Source organism: Cebus imitator, unplaced genomic scaffold, assembly GCF_001604975.1.
Source record: "Cebus imitator isolate Cc_AM_T3 unplaced genomic scaffold, Cebus_imitator-1.0 Scaffold10, whole genome shotgun sequence".
Taxonomy (NCBI): Eukaryota; Metazoa; Chordata; class Mammalia; order Primates; family Cebidae; genus Cebus; species Cebus imitator.
In genome coordinates this window covers 6574835-6592060 of record NW_016107325.1, presented here as the reverse complement: position 1 = coordinate 6592060, position 17226 = coordinate 6574835, and the positions used below count along the sequence as shown (strand labels likewise).

Genomic DNA, 17226 nt, shown 5'->3' with positions numbered 1-17226 from the left:
CAGGAACTGTGTGTATGCCTAATTCTCTTTATTTTATGTAGGTTTGGGTAAAAATTCTATCTGGAGTTGCCACCTCTGCTGTGCTTGCTTTATTGGTGATGTGCATTGTCTTACGTCCTTCAAGAGGTAAGAACTTTCTCTGAGTTGCTCTTTCTGCCTAGAATAGCTTGGAAAATGTACTAATGCAAGATCACAAGTGGTTGAACATTTCCTAAGTGCTTATGTTCCAAAGTAAGTCTGTTATTTCTAAGAAGACATATAAGCTCACAGATATGTTGTTGTGCAAGACCAGAAATACTGAGGAATTTAAGGCACGGGTAGGAAGAGATTTACAGTGTTATTTCAGCAATAGAAAAACCTAAGAACTATGCTGCATCACCCCCACAACCCCCAAAAATATATGCTAAATACAAGCTTTGACAGGCCTTTAGAGACAACATTTTTAACTAGCATTGCTTTTCATTATTAGGTTTGTCTCATGGAAAGTAAAAATAAGCAAGAATGGAAAAGTTAAAACAGAATCTATGGACTTTTTTTATTACTAAATAGTCTTTCCAAAAATTTAGGGAGGAAGTTGAGAATACAGCTCTCAGGAATAGCTGTATAGAAAAAGCGAAGTTGTTGTTTTAGATGTAGTAGCACTGCACATCAAATTAGAAAACTAAACATTGTTAAGCAAGCATTATGATCAGTGATAAATTGAATCCTTTTACAAAAAGGCTTAGATTGACATTGATCTGACTTTGCTAGGTACTGTGGGCTGATATCAGAGGTAGTTTAACTATCAAGTAGGACTATATTGATAGATAATCCAGTGATATTAGAGGAATAGTTTTTTATAAAAATATTTATGAAGAGAAACTCAAGCTTCTGAAATGGAAAAAAATCTAATAATAACAGATCTTATATCTTTGGTTCTAGGAGAAAGCAAAAAATTTGTATTAATAAATACTAAAAGTTTATGATAACAAATGTGGGAAATATCTTTGGTTAAAAGTTAATTGATAGTAAAGGAAGATCAATAAAATAACTTCAGCTAACGAATGTATGAGACCTGAATGACTATTGCTATTAAAAAGGAAATGTAGAAAAATGCTTTGGAAAATTGAAAATAATCATGAGATTTTCATAGAATTACAACATCAAATAGGTTAACCCATAAGAAAGATTCAGATTATATCTTCAGTGTTAATTTCAGTCTTTTTTCCTGTTCTCTGCCAGCACAACATTGTTCTTAGGCTGTTGAGAGGTATCTAGTGTGTGTCCATATCTTTCATAAATTTTCATGTTAAAATTGTTTTCAGACCCTCAACTCAGTGGTCTTGGGACCACATTTTCCTCATACCAGCACTTGTCAGGTGGTGGATTAGGTCATATTGATCCTTTGAATGTTAATTCACTAAAAATTAGCTCCTGATTTTTAAAGAAACTCAACCTTGAAATTGATACTTTGCACCCTCAGAAATAAGTGCTCTTGGAGCAAAAGTTTGTTAATTTTATTGGGCACTTGCCTCCATGTCCAGAGGGAAGGATGAATTTTACCATGAAATTCAAACTATAATTTCTAATAAGAAATATATTATATTTACATATTTACAAATAATATATAGAAATATACATACACTGATATTTGAGTAATCACATATAATCTCTATGCCTACCCTCTTTTCAAGTTTAGGTATGAATACCTTACATATAAATATATGTTGTAAGCTATATACAGTGTAAAAGTCCTATGCAATTTATAACACACTTTTCTATTTTCAACTAACAGGAAAATTCTGAGAATAAAGTGATTTCTTGATAGGGTGAAATAATCCAATTATACTTGAGTACTCAATGAAATTTGAATACTCATTCAGAAATAGAAAAATCATAAATAAGGTGAGAACTATTGTTTTTGGTCCATTATATCATTCTTTTTCTGTTTGAAATTTGCTGAATAACTTCTTAGAATGTCAACCAAACAGCTTGTGAATGGCACTAGTCATTCCCCTACTTTCCTGAGAAGGATCCAGGGAAGTCAGTGCCACGGGCAGCCCTGAAGTTAGGGGTGGTGGCTCCCTTCTGACTTTGCTCCTTTCTTCTCACACCTCACTCCTCAATCATCTCCCGTCTGGAGTGCCAGGTCCAGTTCTCACTCTCACATCTGCCCAGTGCCTATGAGAATAGGATCCGAGTTGGTAAGGCAGGAAAGGGAAGCACGAAGGGGAAAAAAGAACAGAGAATTCAAAGCCAAGGGAGCTCCTACTTAGCCTCCTTCTCACACTTCATCAGAAATCCCATTACTTCACATTTGCCTTAGGAGCCCTCGTGTCCTCAGCCCAGGATTTTATGCACCGGTATATGAACAGCCTTCTTCTGAAAAACTTAAAACCACACTTACGAAACATTCATTCATTCATTTTCATATTAGTGCATTAATCCCACTAACTCCTTGCCTATAATCATGCCAGTTCCTGAGGATATGGAGGTACAGCAGTCTATCCCTCTGCAAGTTGGGGAGTAAGAATCCAGTGCTTTCTGAGCCCAAAGATGCATGGTCAACACCACAAATACCAGAGAAGGATTTCTGTTATTTCCCACCAGGCCTAAAGGAAAGAAAAAAAGAGAAAGGCTTTTCCATCCCAGGAGAACTAGCCTCAGGATTAAAAAGGTTTAGGAATGATTAAACTGGATTGTAGGAACAAATATAAAAGTGTAATAGTGAAATGAGAAATATCCATTTAGCTCACTTACAAAATATTAACTATAAGGAAAAAATTTTTTGAAACTTGTAAAATATCCCCTTTTTGGTTTTGCCAAAGTGGAAACACACATGAGTTTCTGCCCCTTACTCCCAGGTTGTCCTTGCCTTTGGCTTATACCTCTTCAACTGACTTCTTTCCTCTCTCCTACCTCTATTCCCTTTTTCTTTTGAAGTTCTTCTTCACAAGCATCACCCCTCTTCTTGTGTGAATATGTAACAAGCCTGAGAGTGGAAACTAAGCTCTTTTACTTCCCCTTATTTTTGTTGACCCTGACGACAAACATACAGACTTTCTTGTTTGAAGAGATTTAACAGAGGGGACAGAAGTGGAAAACTAGAAGTGGAAAGGTACAGAGGTTGCAGAATTTTGCAAATAAATTCTACATGAACTTGCTTCATGATTTATATTTTCTGAATTCCTGGAGCATTCCTCGTTGGTTTACAGAAAGAAATTGTAGGAGCTATTTGACCTCGTCTCAGATTCTATTGAGTGTAGAGGTCGATACAATCTCTTTTTTGCTCTCACTCAGCCTTATTCTCCATTTCTCCACTCTTAAATTCTTATATCTTTCTTCTTTTGTTTTGAAAAACAAAATGTTTTGTTTTGTTCCCCACATGGTGATCAACAAATACTCAATAAGTGTTAGCTATTATTTTTCTAAAATTTCTAACATGCAGTAAATACTTCATAAATGATAGCATTCCGTGTCTGTGTTCTCCATTGTTGAGAATATATACATATACACTCAACAACAGCAATTTGGCCCTTCTATGCAATGTATTTCAATTTCAAAAATGTCTTAATTCTGAGAGTAGGGAGTCTTTATACCAGAATATCATCCCTGTTCCTCTTATCCCCTACTTTCTTTCCCAAAAAAAAAACAAATGTTTCAGAAACTTTTGTGTCTGAGGCACTCATACAGAACATTGATGGCTCTATGGCAAAAGCAAAACAAAAGAAAAGAAGAAAGATATAAGAAGTTAAGAGTGGAGAAATGGAAAATAAGGTTGAGTGAGGGCAACAAAGAGAAGAGTGGGTGGGTGCGTTGGTTTATGGCTGTAATCCTAGCACTTTGGGAGGCCAAGGCAGGAGGATGGCTTGAGCCCAGGAGTTTGAGACCAGGCTGGGCAACACGGTGAAAACCTTTCTCTATAAAGAAAAAAAAAAAAATACAAAACTTAGCTGGATGTGGTAGTGTACACCTGTAGTCTCAGCTATTTAAGAGGCTGAGTATCAGGAAAGTGTTTGAGAAGTTCAAGAAACCAAAAGGAAACTGATAGAGCTATGAGGCCAACATTATTTAAACAAATGAACAAGGAGAATATGTATATACACATGTAATTGTGATTCTACACATGTACACATATATAACATGTCATGATTATTTAGCTGAGTACTGCCTTTTATAATGCATTGAAGAAAATATTTGAAGGTCACAGACAATTTGGTTAGAACAGAGATCAATATTTTTGAAGAAGAAATATCATTTGGAAAGTATGAATTTTAGGCAGAAATCCATTGTTGTTATTAATAGAAGTAATATTATATTACTACTATAATTTCAATAATCACTTTTGGCAAAATAAGATATGTGAGATAAAATCATCTTCAAAGGAGACATAAATATGTAAGTTGTAAGGTTAAAATTCCTCCCAGGACACACTGAGCATGGTGGCTCACACTTGTAATCCTAGTAGTTTGGGAGACCAAGGTGGGCAGATCATGAGGTCAGGAGTTCAAGACCAGCCTGGCTAATATGGTGAAGCCCTGTCTCTACTAAAAATACAAAAATTAGCCTGGAGTGGTGGCACATGCCTATAATCTTAGCTACTCAGGAGACTGAGGCAGGAGAATCGCTTGAACCTGGGAGGTGGAGTTTGCAGTGAGCCGAGATTGTGTCAATGTACTCCAGCCTGGACAACAGAAGGAGACTCCATCTCAAAAAAAAAAAAAAAATTCTAGGACCAACATTCAGTCTATGAAACAGATTCTGCCAAACATCTTAAGAGTTTTAAGCTTATTTTTTCACTATTCTTATGGAAAAAATATGTGGAAGTCTAAAAGGTTAAGAAAAAGTTTCAGAAAGTTCATGAATATAAAAGAGCTTTTTGTCAAGATAAAGAAATCAAATTTGCAGTTTATACTTATCTAATTTGCACGTGAATTTTAAAATCACAGATGAATCTTGGCAAACTCTCTTTGAGTTTTTCCAAATTCTAAATAATTTAAAAAGAAATCCAAATCCTTGTATGTTTCTCATAATGGAGAGGACTTTACCTATCTCAAATTTCCAAAGCAAATTGAGTTACAACTTCAACAAGAATATCCAGTCATAGATATACCTTGAAAAACATATTCAAAAGTTTGAATAAGAGGTGTGAAATATCAAGACTAAAAGTTCCTAAGAAACAGAGACAGTCAAATTGAGCCTTAAAATATAGCAATAATTAATACAGTAGGCATGTAATAAAATGATCTTCTTATAGGACAGTTAATCAATTACAAATCAGTCTCTTTTTATTTCTCATAATATAGAGAGCCAAGAACTTATTTTTCATTTCTAGTATCCTTTTGAATTGACTAAAATTATGCAATAAAGAACAGAATAACTTATAATATTTGTTAACATAAATTCCCATTAATAATAAAAGCAGGATTGTTTAGAATCTAAATTAAATTTTAAATACAGGCTATGATTTATACTTGGTGGAAAAGCAGATATGTTAGGACATTTTAAGGAACAGGATATGACAATTTTATGTAAAAAGAAAAAAAAAAAAACAAAACAGGTAACTGGCTGGGGGCAGCAGTAATCCCAGTACTTTTGGAAGCCAAGGCAGGGGATCACTTGAGGCCAGGAGTTTGAGACCAGCCTAGCCAACATGGAGGAACTACATTCCTACAAAAACACAAAAATTAGCAGTGGTGGCACATGCCCATAATCTCTGCTACTCAGGAGGCTGAGGCAGAAGAATCACTTGAACCTGGGAGTCTGAGGTTGCAGTAAGCTGAGATTGTGCCATTGCACTCCAGCCTGGGGGACAGAGCAAGACTCTGTCCCCCCAGCACCCACCAAAAACTAAACAATACAAAATCAGATACCAAATGAAGTGGGCACATTTCCAGAAAGACTCTAACTGCCAATACTTGCTCTAGAAGAACAAGAAAACATAAATGAAACTATAACCCCAAAAAAGATTGAATTAGTCATTTTAAACTTCCCACACACAAATAATCAGGCTCAGATAGTTTCACTGATAAATTCTACCAAATACTGAAAGAAAAACTATTGCAAATTTTTCACAAATGTTTTCAAAAAATGAAAGAAAACACTTCCTAACTCATTCTATAAGGCCAATATTACCTGCATTACTATAATGCCAAAACCAAAGATATCACAAGAACACAAAATTATAAATCGATATGAATATAGATGCAAAAATTTTCCATAAAATACTATCAAGCCAAATCCAGATTATACACCATGACAAATTGGGATTTAGCTTGAGACTGCAAAGTTGGTTTAATGTTTTAAAATCAATTAATATACTAAATTTTATTAATAGAAAAAAGGACAAAAACCTCACAGTCATTGCAATAGATACAGGAAAAGGATTTGACAAAATGCAGCACCATTTCACGATAAGAAACACTAATGAATTGGGAGTAGGATGAATTCCTCAACCTTATCAAAGACATCTACAAAAAAAAAATAGCTAATGTCACACTTACAGATGAAAGTTAATGTCACACTGTTTTCCCTCTATAATCAATAACAGGACTTGATGTCCTCTCTCATCACTTCTATTCAACGTTTTAGCAGTAGTTCTAATCAAGGCAATTAGGCAAGAAAAAAATATATAAAGTATCCAGATTTGAAAGGAAGAAGTTAAGCTATTTCTACTAACAGATAACACAATCTTGTTTGTAGAAATCTTAAGGAATTTGCTAAAAACTGTTCGAACTAATAAATCTCAGCAGGGTTGCGGAACACAAGATCCATGTATAATGATGAACAGTATTTCTATACACTCCCAATGAGCAATCCAAAAAGATCTAAATAAGTGGAAAGACATCCCATGTTTATGGATCATAAAACTCAATATTTTCAAGATGGCAATACTGCCTAAATTTATCAACAGATTAAATGTAATCTCTATCCAAATCCTAGATAGCTTTCTTTTTTTTGCAGAAAGTGACAAGCTGATCCTAAAATTCATACAAAAATGCAAGGGACTCAAAATAGCTAAAACAATATTGAAAAAGAATAATAAACTTGGAGGAATCACGCTTCCTTATTTTAAAACTTACTACAAAGCTACGTAATCAAGACAGTGTGTTACTGGCATAAGGATAGATTTATAGATCAATGGAATAGAATTGAGTGTCCAGAAATAAAGCCTTATACTTAGTTAATTGATTTTTGATGCATGTGCCAAGACAATTCAACAGGAAAAATCTTTTCAGCAAATGGTGATGAAACAATTGGATATCTAAGTGCAAAAAAAAGATGTTGGACATGCAGCTCCTCACACCAAATACAATAATCAACTCAAAATGGATCAAAGACTTAAGCTAAGAGTTTAAAACTATAAAACTCTTAAAACATACAGATACATTTTTATATTTTGAGTTAGGCAAAGTTTTCTTAGATATGACCAAAAATGCAAGAAACAAATGAAAACCTACATAAATTGAACTTCATCAAAATTTAACATTTTAGGGTGGCCAAGAATACCATTTAAAAAGTGAAAAGACTACCTACAAAGTGAGAAAAAATATTTGCAAACTATATATCCAATAAAGGCCATGCATCTAGAATATATAAAGAATTCTGGCAACTCAATAATAAAAAGATAAACAACCCAATTAAAAAATGGACAAAGGACAGACATTTTGCCAAGGAAGATGTACTAACAACTAATAATCACGAGTGGTGCCCTACGTCATTAGTCATTGCAAAATGCAAAACAAAATCACAACAAAATACCAAGAATGAAATTGCAGAGGAGCATTTAGGCATCCGTTAAAGCCTGCCAACTGAATGCTTGCCCTTGGGAGTGCAGTAGAAATGGAGACAAACAGACAGTAGAGAGAGATATAGTAGATAGCCTTGGCAGGCATGGATGTTGGTTAAGGAAGAGAAAGATCAAGGATCACACCAAAGTATTTGTGTTGAGAAACTACATGAGTGGTAGGTAGTGCTATTTACTTGGAGAAATTTGGAAGAGGAGCATGGAATATTTTTTTTTTCTTAGCCTTTAACATATTGATTTTGAAGTTCATGTGAGATATATAAGTGGGGATTTTAAAGGAAGTTTAATATATGCATCTGGAGTTCAAAGGACAACCCAGTGAAAGTCGGGTGTGGCAGCGGTGGCAGGGGATGGGTCAGTCCAGGGATATGAAGTAGAAACCCTGGGAGAATGAAATGGCCTAGGAAAGTTACTCTTCCTTAAGCGCCACCTAACAGCAGTAACGGTCATGCCAAAATGTCAAGTAGAGATTAGAGGAAAAAATGTTGGCAAAGGAGACTGAGGTCTTCGAAAATAAACAAGGCTTGCTTTCATCTTCAGGATCACCAAAGGGTCATTTGCCATTCATGTTCTTGCACATTATGTTGAACATATCTTATGATCTTTGAAGGCCTTGCTTATCCAGAAAAATAAATGAACCCTAATTAAAATAACGTAACTCAACAATAAATATAACACACAAAAGGGCTATTTTTTAAAGTCTGGCAAGTCTTTTGAATAAGTTATGTTATTCAGTATTGTACATATTGTACAATACTGAAAACTATGAGAAAACTATGGAAAACTAGAGAAAACTATGGAAAACTAGAGAAAACTATGGAAAATTGCTGTTAGAGCTGAGACATTCTTCACGTAGAGAATAGTAACAAAGCACTAGTAGCTTTATAGCTAGCAACCTCTTGGCATTGAAAAAACTCAAGTTGCCTCACTTTCTCTTAACCTAGGTTTTGTGGTATAATTATTCTACTCCTTTGTGTGCTGCATGGTTCTTGCCTATTTTTGTGTTTGTTATATGTTGTTGTTTTATTATGTGTACACTTATATTTTAATTATAGTATTATGGCAAAGTACGCTACATCTAAAACAGGATGCAGCTGAATTAAAACCCCAGCTTTCCTTTAGTTCACCTTGCTAATTTTCATTCCAAATCTGTAAAATGGTCTTCACAATAATATTTACCTCAGATGGCTGCTGTGAGGATTTAACAGGACTATGCATGTAGAATGCATTGTATGTACAAGAACTTAGTAAATTATAACACTTTCTATTACTTATCTAAAGCTACCTCATGTACTTTTTTTTTCAAAGTTGTCAATCTTGTCCCAATTTGATCATATTAGCTTGTAAATAGTATCTTCCCCCCCCCCACCAATATTTTCTGTCCTTGCCCACTTTGCTGCTCACTTCAAAAACAAACATGACCCGATGTGATGATTGGAGACAATGCCTCCCCATAGGTAGAACCTCTGCAGAGCCAGCAGGAAGATGGGTGTGTTTTGCCTAGAAGCCCTAGTACCTTTCCTTGGTATGACCTCATATGCATCAATTACAAATCAAGTGCAAAAGCGAAAACAAAAAGACCTGCCAGCAATTTCTATGCCCACTTAATTTTCTCATTTGGTTTATGATGAACATTAGAACTAACATCAAATGTCTCTGCTCTGACATCCATTCCTAATTTTTCAATACTAGACAATTAAGTGGCAGAAACAGAAGCCTAATACAGAAGCACAACATTTTAAGAAAGAATTAGAATAGTAAATCATTACTTGCTTGTGAATCATTTCTGTGAATTGTAATTTTTTTATTCTTAATTGAAATAATTTTCAGCTTTGCTTTAATAAGTTGAAAATGCAAATAATTAAAGCACAGTTAATTAGAGTGTTTAAGCAGTGTATGAGTAACTCTGCTAAAGATGGGCCAAAACGAAGTTAAGGCCACTGGCAAAAATTAAGAGCTAACCAAGTAAGTGTTAAAATATACAGAGGAGAGATATGCTTTCAGAATTCATATTTACTTCTATTCAACCAGTAGAATTTAAAAATTATATATGTCAAAGCTAATCCTCCAAAGTCATCAAATAATTACAATTAATATTAAAACATTACTTGGAAAGGGATATGAACATTAATTTACTCATGCAATAATTATTAATGGAATATTTTCTGGGTGTCTAGAACTTTTTTAGTGTATTTGGTGTTGTGGAGATAGATTTTATACTGATTTACACACAGGCACACACATATACACATTCCAAACACTAGAAAACAATGACCCTAATGCTTTTTCCATAATCTTACATAATCAAGTCTGAGTCAGAATCAGTACCCTTGTTTTTGTCCACTTTTCCAGGTCTGGGAAAGGGAATATACTTCAAGAAGTCAATGTAGTCGAAGTCAATGAGCAACGTCACTGAGCAGGGACACAAACATTAACAGAGACCATTTACATTCCTTGGAAGACATGGCCCATACTCAGTTATGTGGAATCTCTTCCCCCTGACATGTGTATTACTCTGCAGGCCATCCTCAGCCACCTACCATGAGTTTGTAGTCAAGGAACGATTCCAATTGGCAGGCACAGGAGTGCATTAAGCAGAATAGATTCAGTGAAATCCTTAAATTGAGATTCTGAGTCTTTGCAGAAGAATCATCAAGGAGGCTGGGTAAAAATTAAATTAAAACTACCAGGACCCCACCCCAGAGATTTGGATTCAGTAGGTTGGAGATAAGTACTAGGAATTTTTTTATATAAGCACACTCCAAGGGGCTCCAAGGACCAAATTTTTAGAAATATTTAAATGAAGGCAAAAGAGTCTACAAATGAAATGTACAACTTGTAATAGAGGGTAGAAAGTAAGGGCAGATATATCTTTGGGGGAAAATTACCCAAAGCAAGTGAACACAAAATCTGTCAAGTTGGTTTTGTTATTTTTTTTAACAAATATTTATTGTGACCCCATGTTATGTCAAGCACTGTCCTAGCAACTGAGCATACAATACTGAGAAAAATCAATCATTGCTTCTACTTTTACGGGTGGACATCTACGACTTATACAATTCTTTGCCACATAAATATAGAGATGAAAAATATTTAGGTTCAATACATTTAGATAAATGTTGAGAAAACAAAAACTCATGTGTACAAAGAATCAAAGCTTCGATTGAAAACTCTAATTAATCTTTATGTTTTATTTTTATTCTAACATGTGACTGAATGCAGCGTCTCAGAGGAGACACATTACAGTACTTCACCATTTTTATGAACATGTGGTCATTTTTGGCAGAAAGAGAAGAATGCCTAATTTAAATTTCTCCAATCATGTTGGGAATGAATTTAACATACCCAGTCTGACATCAACATAGTTACACTTCCTAAGCCCTGGATACATCACATATGAGGTGGTTTATAAAGCTAATGTGAGGTTAGACATCATCATGCCATCCTGATTTGTGCCTGAAATCTATTCCCACATAAGTGTAGCTGGCTCATGATGATATGTTATTCATCCATCCACTCATCACTTCTTGGGTGGGGGTGAGGATTATTCTCATTGGGCAATTAGTAGTACAATTAATACATGTTTAATATTACAGATATTTTGAGTCATATGCTAAATTTTCTATATCAATTGTTGGCATTTATAGCTACTATGCACTCATATAAAATTAATTGCTAACTAGGAAGTAATATGAAATTTAGTGTCATGTACAACCTTCCTGAATAATATAAATTAGAGGTTTAAAGGAATAAAGAACTAATTCTTAGAATCTTTTTGAGAAATCTGATAAGATCAAAATGCTTTTTAATGATATGACAAGGAAAATGAATAGGTATTTAAAAAGTAATTTGAAACTTGTTTTTTATGTTTTATTTATTCATTGTACAATATTAGTACTAATTGCACTTATGATGTTAATTGTAACAGTTCAGTTATAGAGCTAGGCAATAGACAAAATGTTCAAATACAACTGATGAATTTCATTAAACTAGCATATAAGTAAAGCTTAATTGGATATACTAATAGCCTTGTCTGGAACTGTGTTTTCAAACTCTGGTTTTAGTAGATACTCAGAAGCAAAAATCCCCAGTGGACAAAGCTGTTTGGGAAAAACTGATCTAAAATATTTATTTGAAAATACTGATGAGTTATGATAATACTAAAAGGTAACATGTATTGACTGCTACCATGTGCCATGTATAGAGCTAGATGTTTTAGTTGAATTATCTCACTTAATTTAGCCTTCTATGAAAACAAAAATTAATCATAGCTATGAGTGTCTTAATTGAACATAACTACAAATGAGGAAAATTATATACAAAGATGCTTAAATAGAAAAAACTATGTCACCAGTCATAACTGAAGCATTATTTATGCTTTAAAAGAAAACCTAAGGTTATATTCATTTATTGAATTAATATCAAAAACATTCTTTAAAAAAAATTTGTTATCTTGGTATTCACAGTAAATGGACTTAATACATTTTAAAATTTTCCATTTAGATATTCAGAATTGTGTAAGCACAAACTAAATGCATCTCAAATGGAATATAAGTTCCACTATAAACAGTATTATAAATTTCCCTTTATTACATTGGAAACAGATTGTAACTTGCTCTTAGGAAAGTTAAATAAAATTGAATTAAATACAATACTTGGCAATTATTCTAATGCTATTGTAATAAGTGGCGTTTATTCATTGAATGAGAATTACAAAATCAATGGTATGAATTCTACATTAAGACCGTTTCACTAAATAGAAGATATTTCATTACAAATAACTGTACAGTGCATACAGCCTTATTTAGGAGGCACAGATAATACAGAAAGACAATTATTTTTTTTAATTGAATAATAATTCTATTAAGTATTCAGTGTCTAGTTGCAAAGGGCCTCGCCAGTCACTGTTATTAACAGCTTTGGAATAAGTTTCTGCAAATTAAGAAAACAGGTAAACTCATGATCCTAATCAAATGTTTGAAGCATACATGCATCAGCATAAATCAGTTAATAGCAGATGATATTATTCCATTTTATTTTATTTTTTTGCTCTTACTACATACGTAGCAGAACATTAGTGTAACTACAATGTTAATAGAGCTGGCTGAGTTTCAGATTTCAAAACCTAGCATAGCATAGCTGGAAGAGATTGCCGGCATCTTTTAGTCCAGTTCTTTATATTATCAGTGAGCAAGCCAAGGTACCAGAGAGCTACTTACCAAAAACCATGCAGAGAATTAAGAAAAGGTACACATCTCATCCAGCCAGCCACCCAACCAGCCATCCAATCAGCCATCTAGCCAACTTTCATTTCATGCATTCATTCATTCAACAACTATTTATTAAATGTATGTGCTACATGCTCAGAATGTAATATGAGAAAAACAATCCATGACTCTTGCCCTATGGTTACTGTTTTGATTATACAGGGGGAGGTGGGAAAATATTAATCAAATAATAACTCAAATACACACATGATTACAAACCAAGACAGGTGTTCTAAAAGCAAGGAACATGGTCTATAAGAAGGTGTAAAAGGAAACCTGATCTAAACCAGGGAGTCAGAAAGGGCTTCCCAGAGGAAGTAGATAGCTTTTGGATTGAGCATTAAAGATGAGAGGGTGGAAAAGGCTGTAGACACCCTGGAGGAAGAGTATTTGAGGAAAAGAACGCCTGGCTTGTTTGTGTCTAGAAAGTAATGCGAGAGGAGCAGGAAGAGCTGGCAGGGTAGACTGCCCCATACCAGCCAGTGCCTGTAGTCCATCCAGATCATCATTTGTGGTCTTTACCTGAAGAGTCATGGGGGGCTACAAAAGAGTTTTAGGAGGATAAAGTTATAGCTCTTATCTTTGACAGTTTTGTTTTCACCTGGAAAAATGCTAGATTTGTAAATGACATTCAAGGTATAGGACCTTCCCGTAAGTTGTAGTGGCCTGTGGAAAGAGTAAGGAGGGAGAGATGGAGAATGGCAATATGGATATAAAAGGGGACTGAGCTTTGGTTGCCTTATTATCTGCTGGTGTACCTGCTTGCTTCAGGGCTCTCTAATAAATATTTGTTCTGAGAATAAGATCATGTTTGAAAAACAGTGGTTTTGAAGGATTCAAATATAGATTGAATTTATTTGTGGTTTGTGAGTTACACTAGATTAGCTTTTCTACAGAAAAGCCTCTACTTGGGATTTCTAAGATATTTTGTATAGATCCGGGGGTTTTCTTTTCCTTTTGGTCTGATTTCTTTTTATAAAAATCCATAGTATTTTTATAATTACCTACATTCATAATGCCTCTCTTGAGATTTCTTAAGGTAAGGGTTCTGGCCAATCTTATTTGACCAACTGGGATGCTAAAATACATTATTGACAAATCAGTTGAGATCTGAACCAAGCCTATGTGAGGAAATACAGTGAATTACCCGTGAAGAGATTGGGATTTTAGCCAAACCTACATGGTCTGTTACCCCAACTCTGCAATGACTAGAGTTGTTGGAACCTCACCTCATCTTCCTTCTGGAAAACCTTGACAACTCTTCACTGCCTGAAGAATCATATTCTAGCTGCTCCGGAAGGTCTTCCTCTGTAATCTTCACCTTCCTCTACAGTTTCCCACCAGTTGTCCCTTCCAGACAGTGAAACTACCTCCCTAATTCTTAATTACCCTGTCTACAAAAAAGGAGATACGACTGTTAATAATAATAGTTATTATGATAGAAGTTCAGCAAGCACTTAGCAAATAGCAGATCTTATTATTATATAAGAAAGAACAGATGAAGGCCAGGCTTAGAATTTATTTGAGCTGTTAACTTTATTTTTAATAAGAATGTGTTTGCTCTCCCCCCAAAGTTCATAACTCTGAAGAAAATACAATGACAGCACTCACACTGCAGGATATTTTAAATGGGACATTTTCTTATAAAACATTTTTTCCAAACTGGATTTCAGGTAAGTGCATTATTTCTTTATCTTTTGGGGTTTTTTAATGTATTTTATTTTGTTTTTATTTTAGTGCCAATGCATCTCTATAGTAACTAAATCCATATCAGTAGAAATGTACAAAAAGAACAATTATCTGGACAATTCAAGTGCTCAAAAAAGCACTTTTGACAAAACATTCATACTGGATTTGCCCCATAGTAATGAGGTCAATAGAGTTTTTAACAGAAAAAGAGAAAATGCATTATTGAAATAATTTGAATGCCTGTAATCACTTTTGAGAATGGTAGAAATACTCCTATTTAGGAAAACTCACAAAAGTTTTACCAATGGAGAAATTCCATTATTAATCTGGAAAACAGACAAATCTTACTCTGACAATAAACACTTTAAGGGTCACAAAACTGATATTTTCATATAGGTTTTCAAAATAGGATGTTATAAAGCAAATCCAATCAAATAAATAGTGATTGACTATGACATTTTAGTTGCATATTTTAAATCACTGAACAAATTAAATATTTTCATTTTTCTCTTTAGAAAATAAAATTAATATAAATTGAGTTGTAAGCTGAATCAAACACAATCTAAATGTAATTTATGTTAATTACTACAAAAGAAATGTACTATTTCAAACTAGTTTATCCCCTTTGTAGCTCAGAGAAAACAAAATTGTATTTCAAGCACCCTGAATCAGCTAAAATAAGGCTGCTGTTGGCAAATACGGCATCTTTGTGTGAAGTAGAACAAAGCATTCTATCTTCTTCCTTCTACCACCAACTTATTATTTTACATTTTGCAAAGCAATATTTACTGGACATAGAGGAAAAATAAAGTAGGTCTGTGAGATAGGAGAGGTTTCTTTTGTTAGGAATGTATTTCCTGTTAAGAGAGATCATTACAAATTTTGTTTTCTTTCTTGTTTAAAGGACAAGAATATCTACATAAATCTGCAGAAAACAATATAGTACTTTATAATATTGAAACAGGACAGTCATATACCATTTTGAGTAATAGAACCATGGTATGTATCCAACATCAGCTTTCCCTCAGAAATCTTTGCCAGTTCTTCACTGACCAAGAAACAGAGTTCAAAGTCTTAGCACCTGACCTGGATCCAACCTGCCTTCCTAGCTCCATACTCCACTAAAGTCTTCCAGTCCTCTCTGCTAGTCCCATTAGACTATTGCCTTTGCCTCCTTCTAAATCACCTAGCACTTTTCCTCCTCTTTGAATATAGTATAGCATAAGATAGGAGTTAAGAACCCAGTCCTTAGTGTCAGACCAATTGAGGTTCAAATCCTGGCTCAGTCCCTTACTGGTCCTGAAACCTTGGGTTAGGGGTTTCACTACACCAATCTTACTATGCCTTAGTGCTTTCCTCGGTAAAGTGGGAATAGAATAATACCTCTTTTGGTTAATAAAAGAATTAAATAAAATAACATTTGAAAGTGCTTAGGGCAGTGCCTAACATAGAATAAATGCTTAATAAGTGGTAGCTATAAAGTATGAGCACTTAACTGTTCTGTATCCCTGGGTTCTCAGTCCTCCAACTTTCTCCACCCTGAAAAATCTGCTTATTTTTTAAAGCCAAGTTTAGATAATACTCTCTTCCTCTTTGCAACCAGTAATCCTCTCATTTGAATTTAATCACTTCTTTCTTAATGATTTTGCAAGGCTATATTGAATATTTTATAGAAGATTCTAATTTGTAATATGTTACTCCTTAACAAGTTTGTAAGTTTCTTGACATCACAAAGTATATATTTTCTCTTGCATCCTGCTCCCATAGTATCTAGTAAATTTCTTTGAATTATAATAAGTTCCACATTAATTTTTTTAACTGCATTGAAAGTCTTTGTATGTAGGAGTATGTCAGTGATATAATATTCTTTTAAAACTACAAATTACATGGCTCTTTGTTATCTTTTCTGTATTCTAATCAACCTCCTTATAATTTCAGAAAAGTGTGAATGCTTCAAGTTACGGCTTATCACCTGATCGGCAATTTATTTACCTAGAAAGTGATTATTCAAAGGTATCAACTATTTAATTTGGTTATATCCAATTATATCTCCTACTAACCCACAAGGTTATTTAATAAAGTAAGAGAAAGCAAGAATCTGTCTTTATCTGTAAATATTCAGGCCCTGGTCACTAAAATAATCTTCAGCAAGACATGCTTCAATCTTACAGAGCTTGTTTGTTATAAGTTTGAAAGCCCTTTAAGAAATAGAGTCCAGGCCAGGCGCGGTGGCAAGCCTATAATCCCAGCACTTTGGGAGGCCGAGGCGGGGGCTCACGAGGTCAAGAGATCGAGACCATCCTGGTCAACAAGGTGAAACCCTGTCTCTACTAAAAATACAAAACTTAGCTGGGCATGATGGTGCATGCCTGTAGTCCCAGCTACTCGGGAGGCTGAGGCAGGAGAATTGCTTGAACCCAGGAGGCGGAGGTTGCGGTGAGCCGAGATCGTGCCATTGCACTCCAGTCTGGGCAACAACAGCGA

The 17226-nt window shown here is 34.5% G+C and overlaps 1 protein-coding gene across 3 annotated transcripts in view; it reads left to right on the top strand.

Annotated features, from left to right (window-relative positions):
• Positions 1 to 17226, top strand: part of LOC108317475 (fibroblast activation protein alpha) — a 95297-nt gene that overhangs the window by 25213 nt on the left and 52858 nt on the right. For all 3 annotated transcript variants that reach the window (XM_017547989.2, XM_037745649.1, XM_017547982.2), the window contains 4 exons: positions 42 to 126; positions 14628 to 14726; positions 15647 to 15741; positions 16681 to 16755. In XM_017547989.2, coding sequence (XP_017403478.1) covers positions 42 to 126; positions 14628 to 14726; positions 15647 to 15741; positions 16681 to 16755 — 354 coding nt within the window. The remainder of the gene's footprint in view (positions 1 to 41; positions 127 to 14627; positions 14727 to 15646; positions 15742 to 16680; positions 16756 to 17226) is intronic.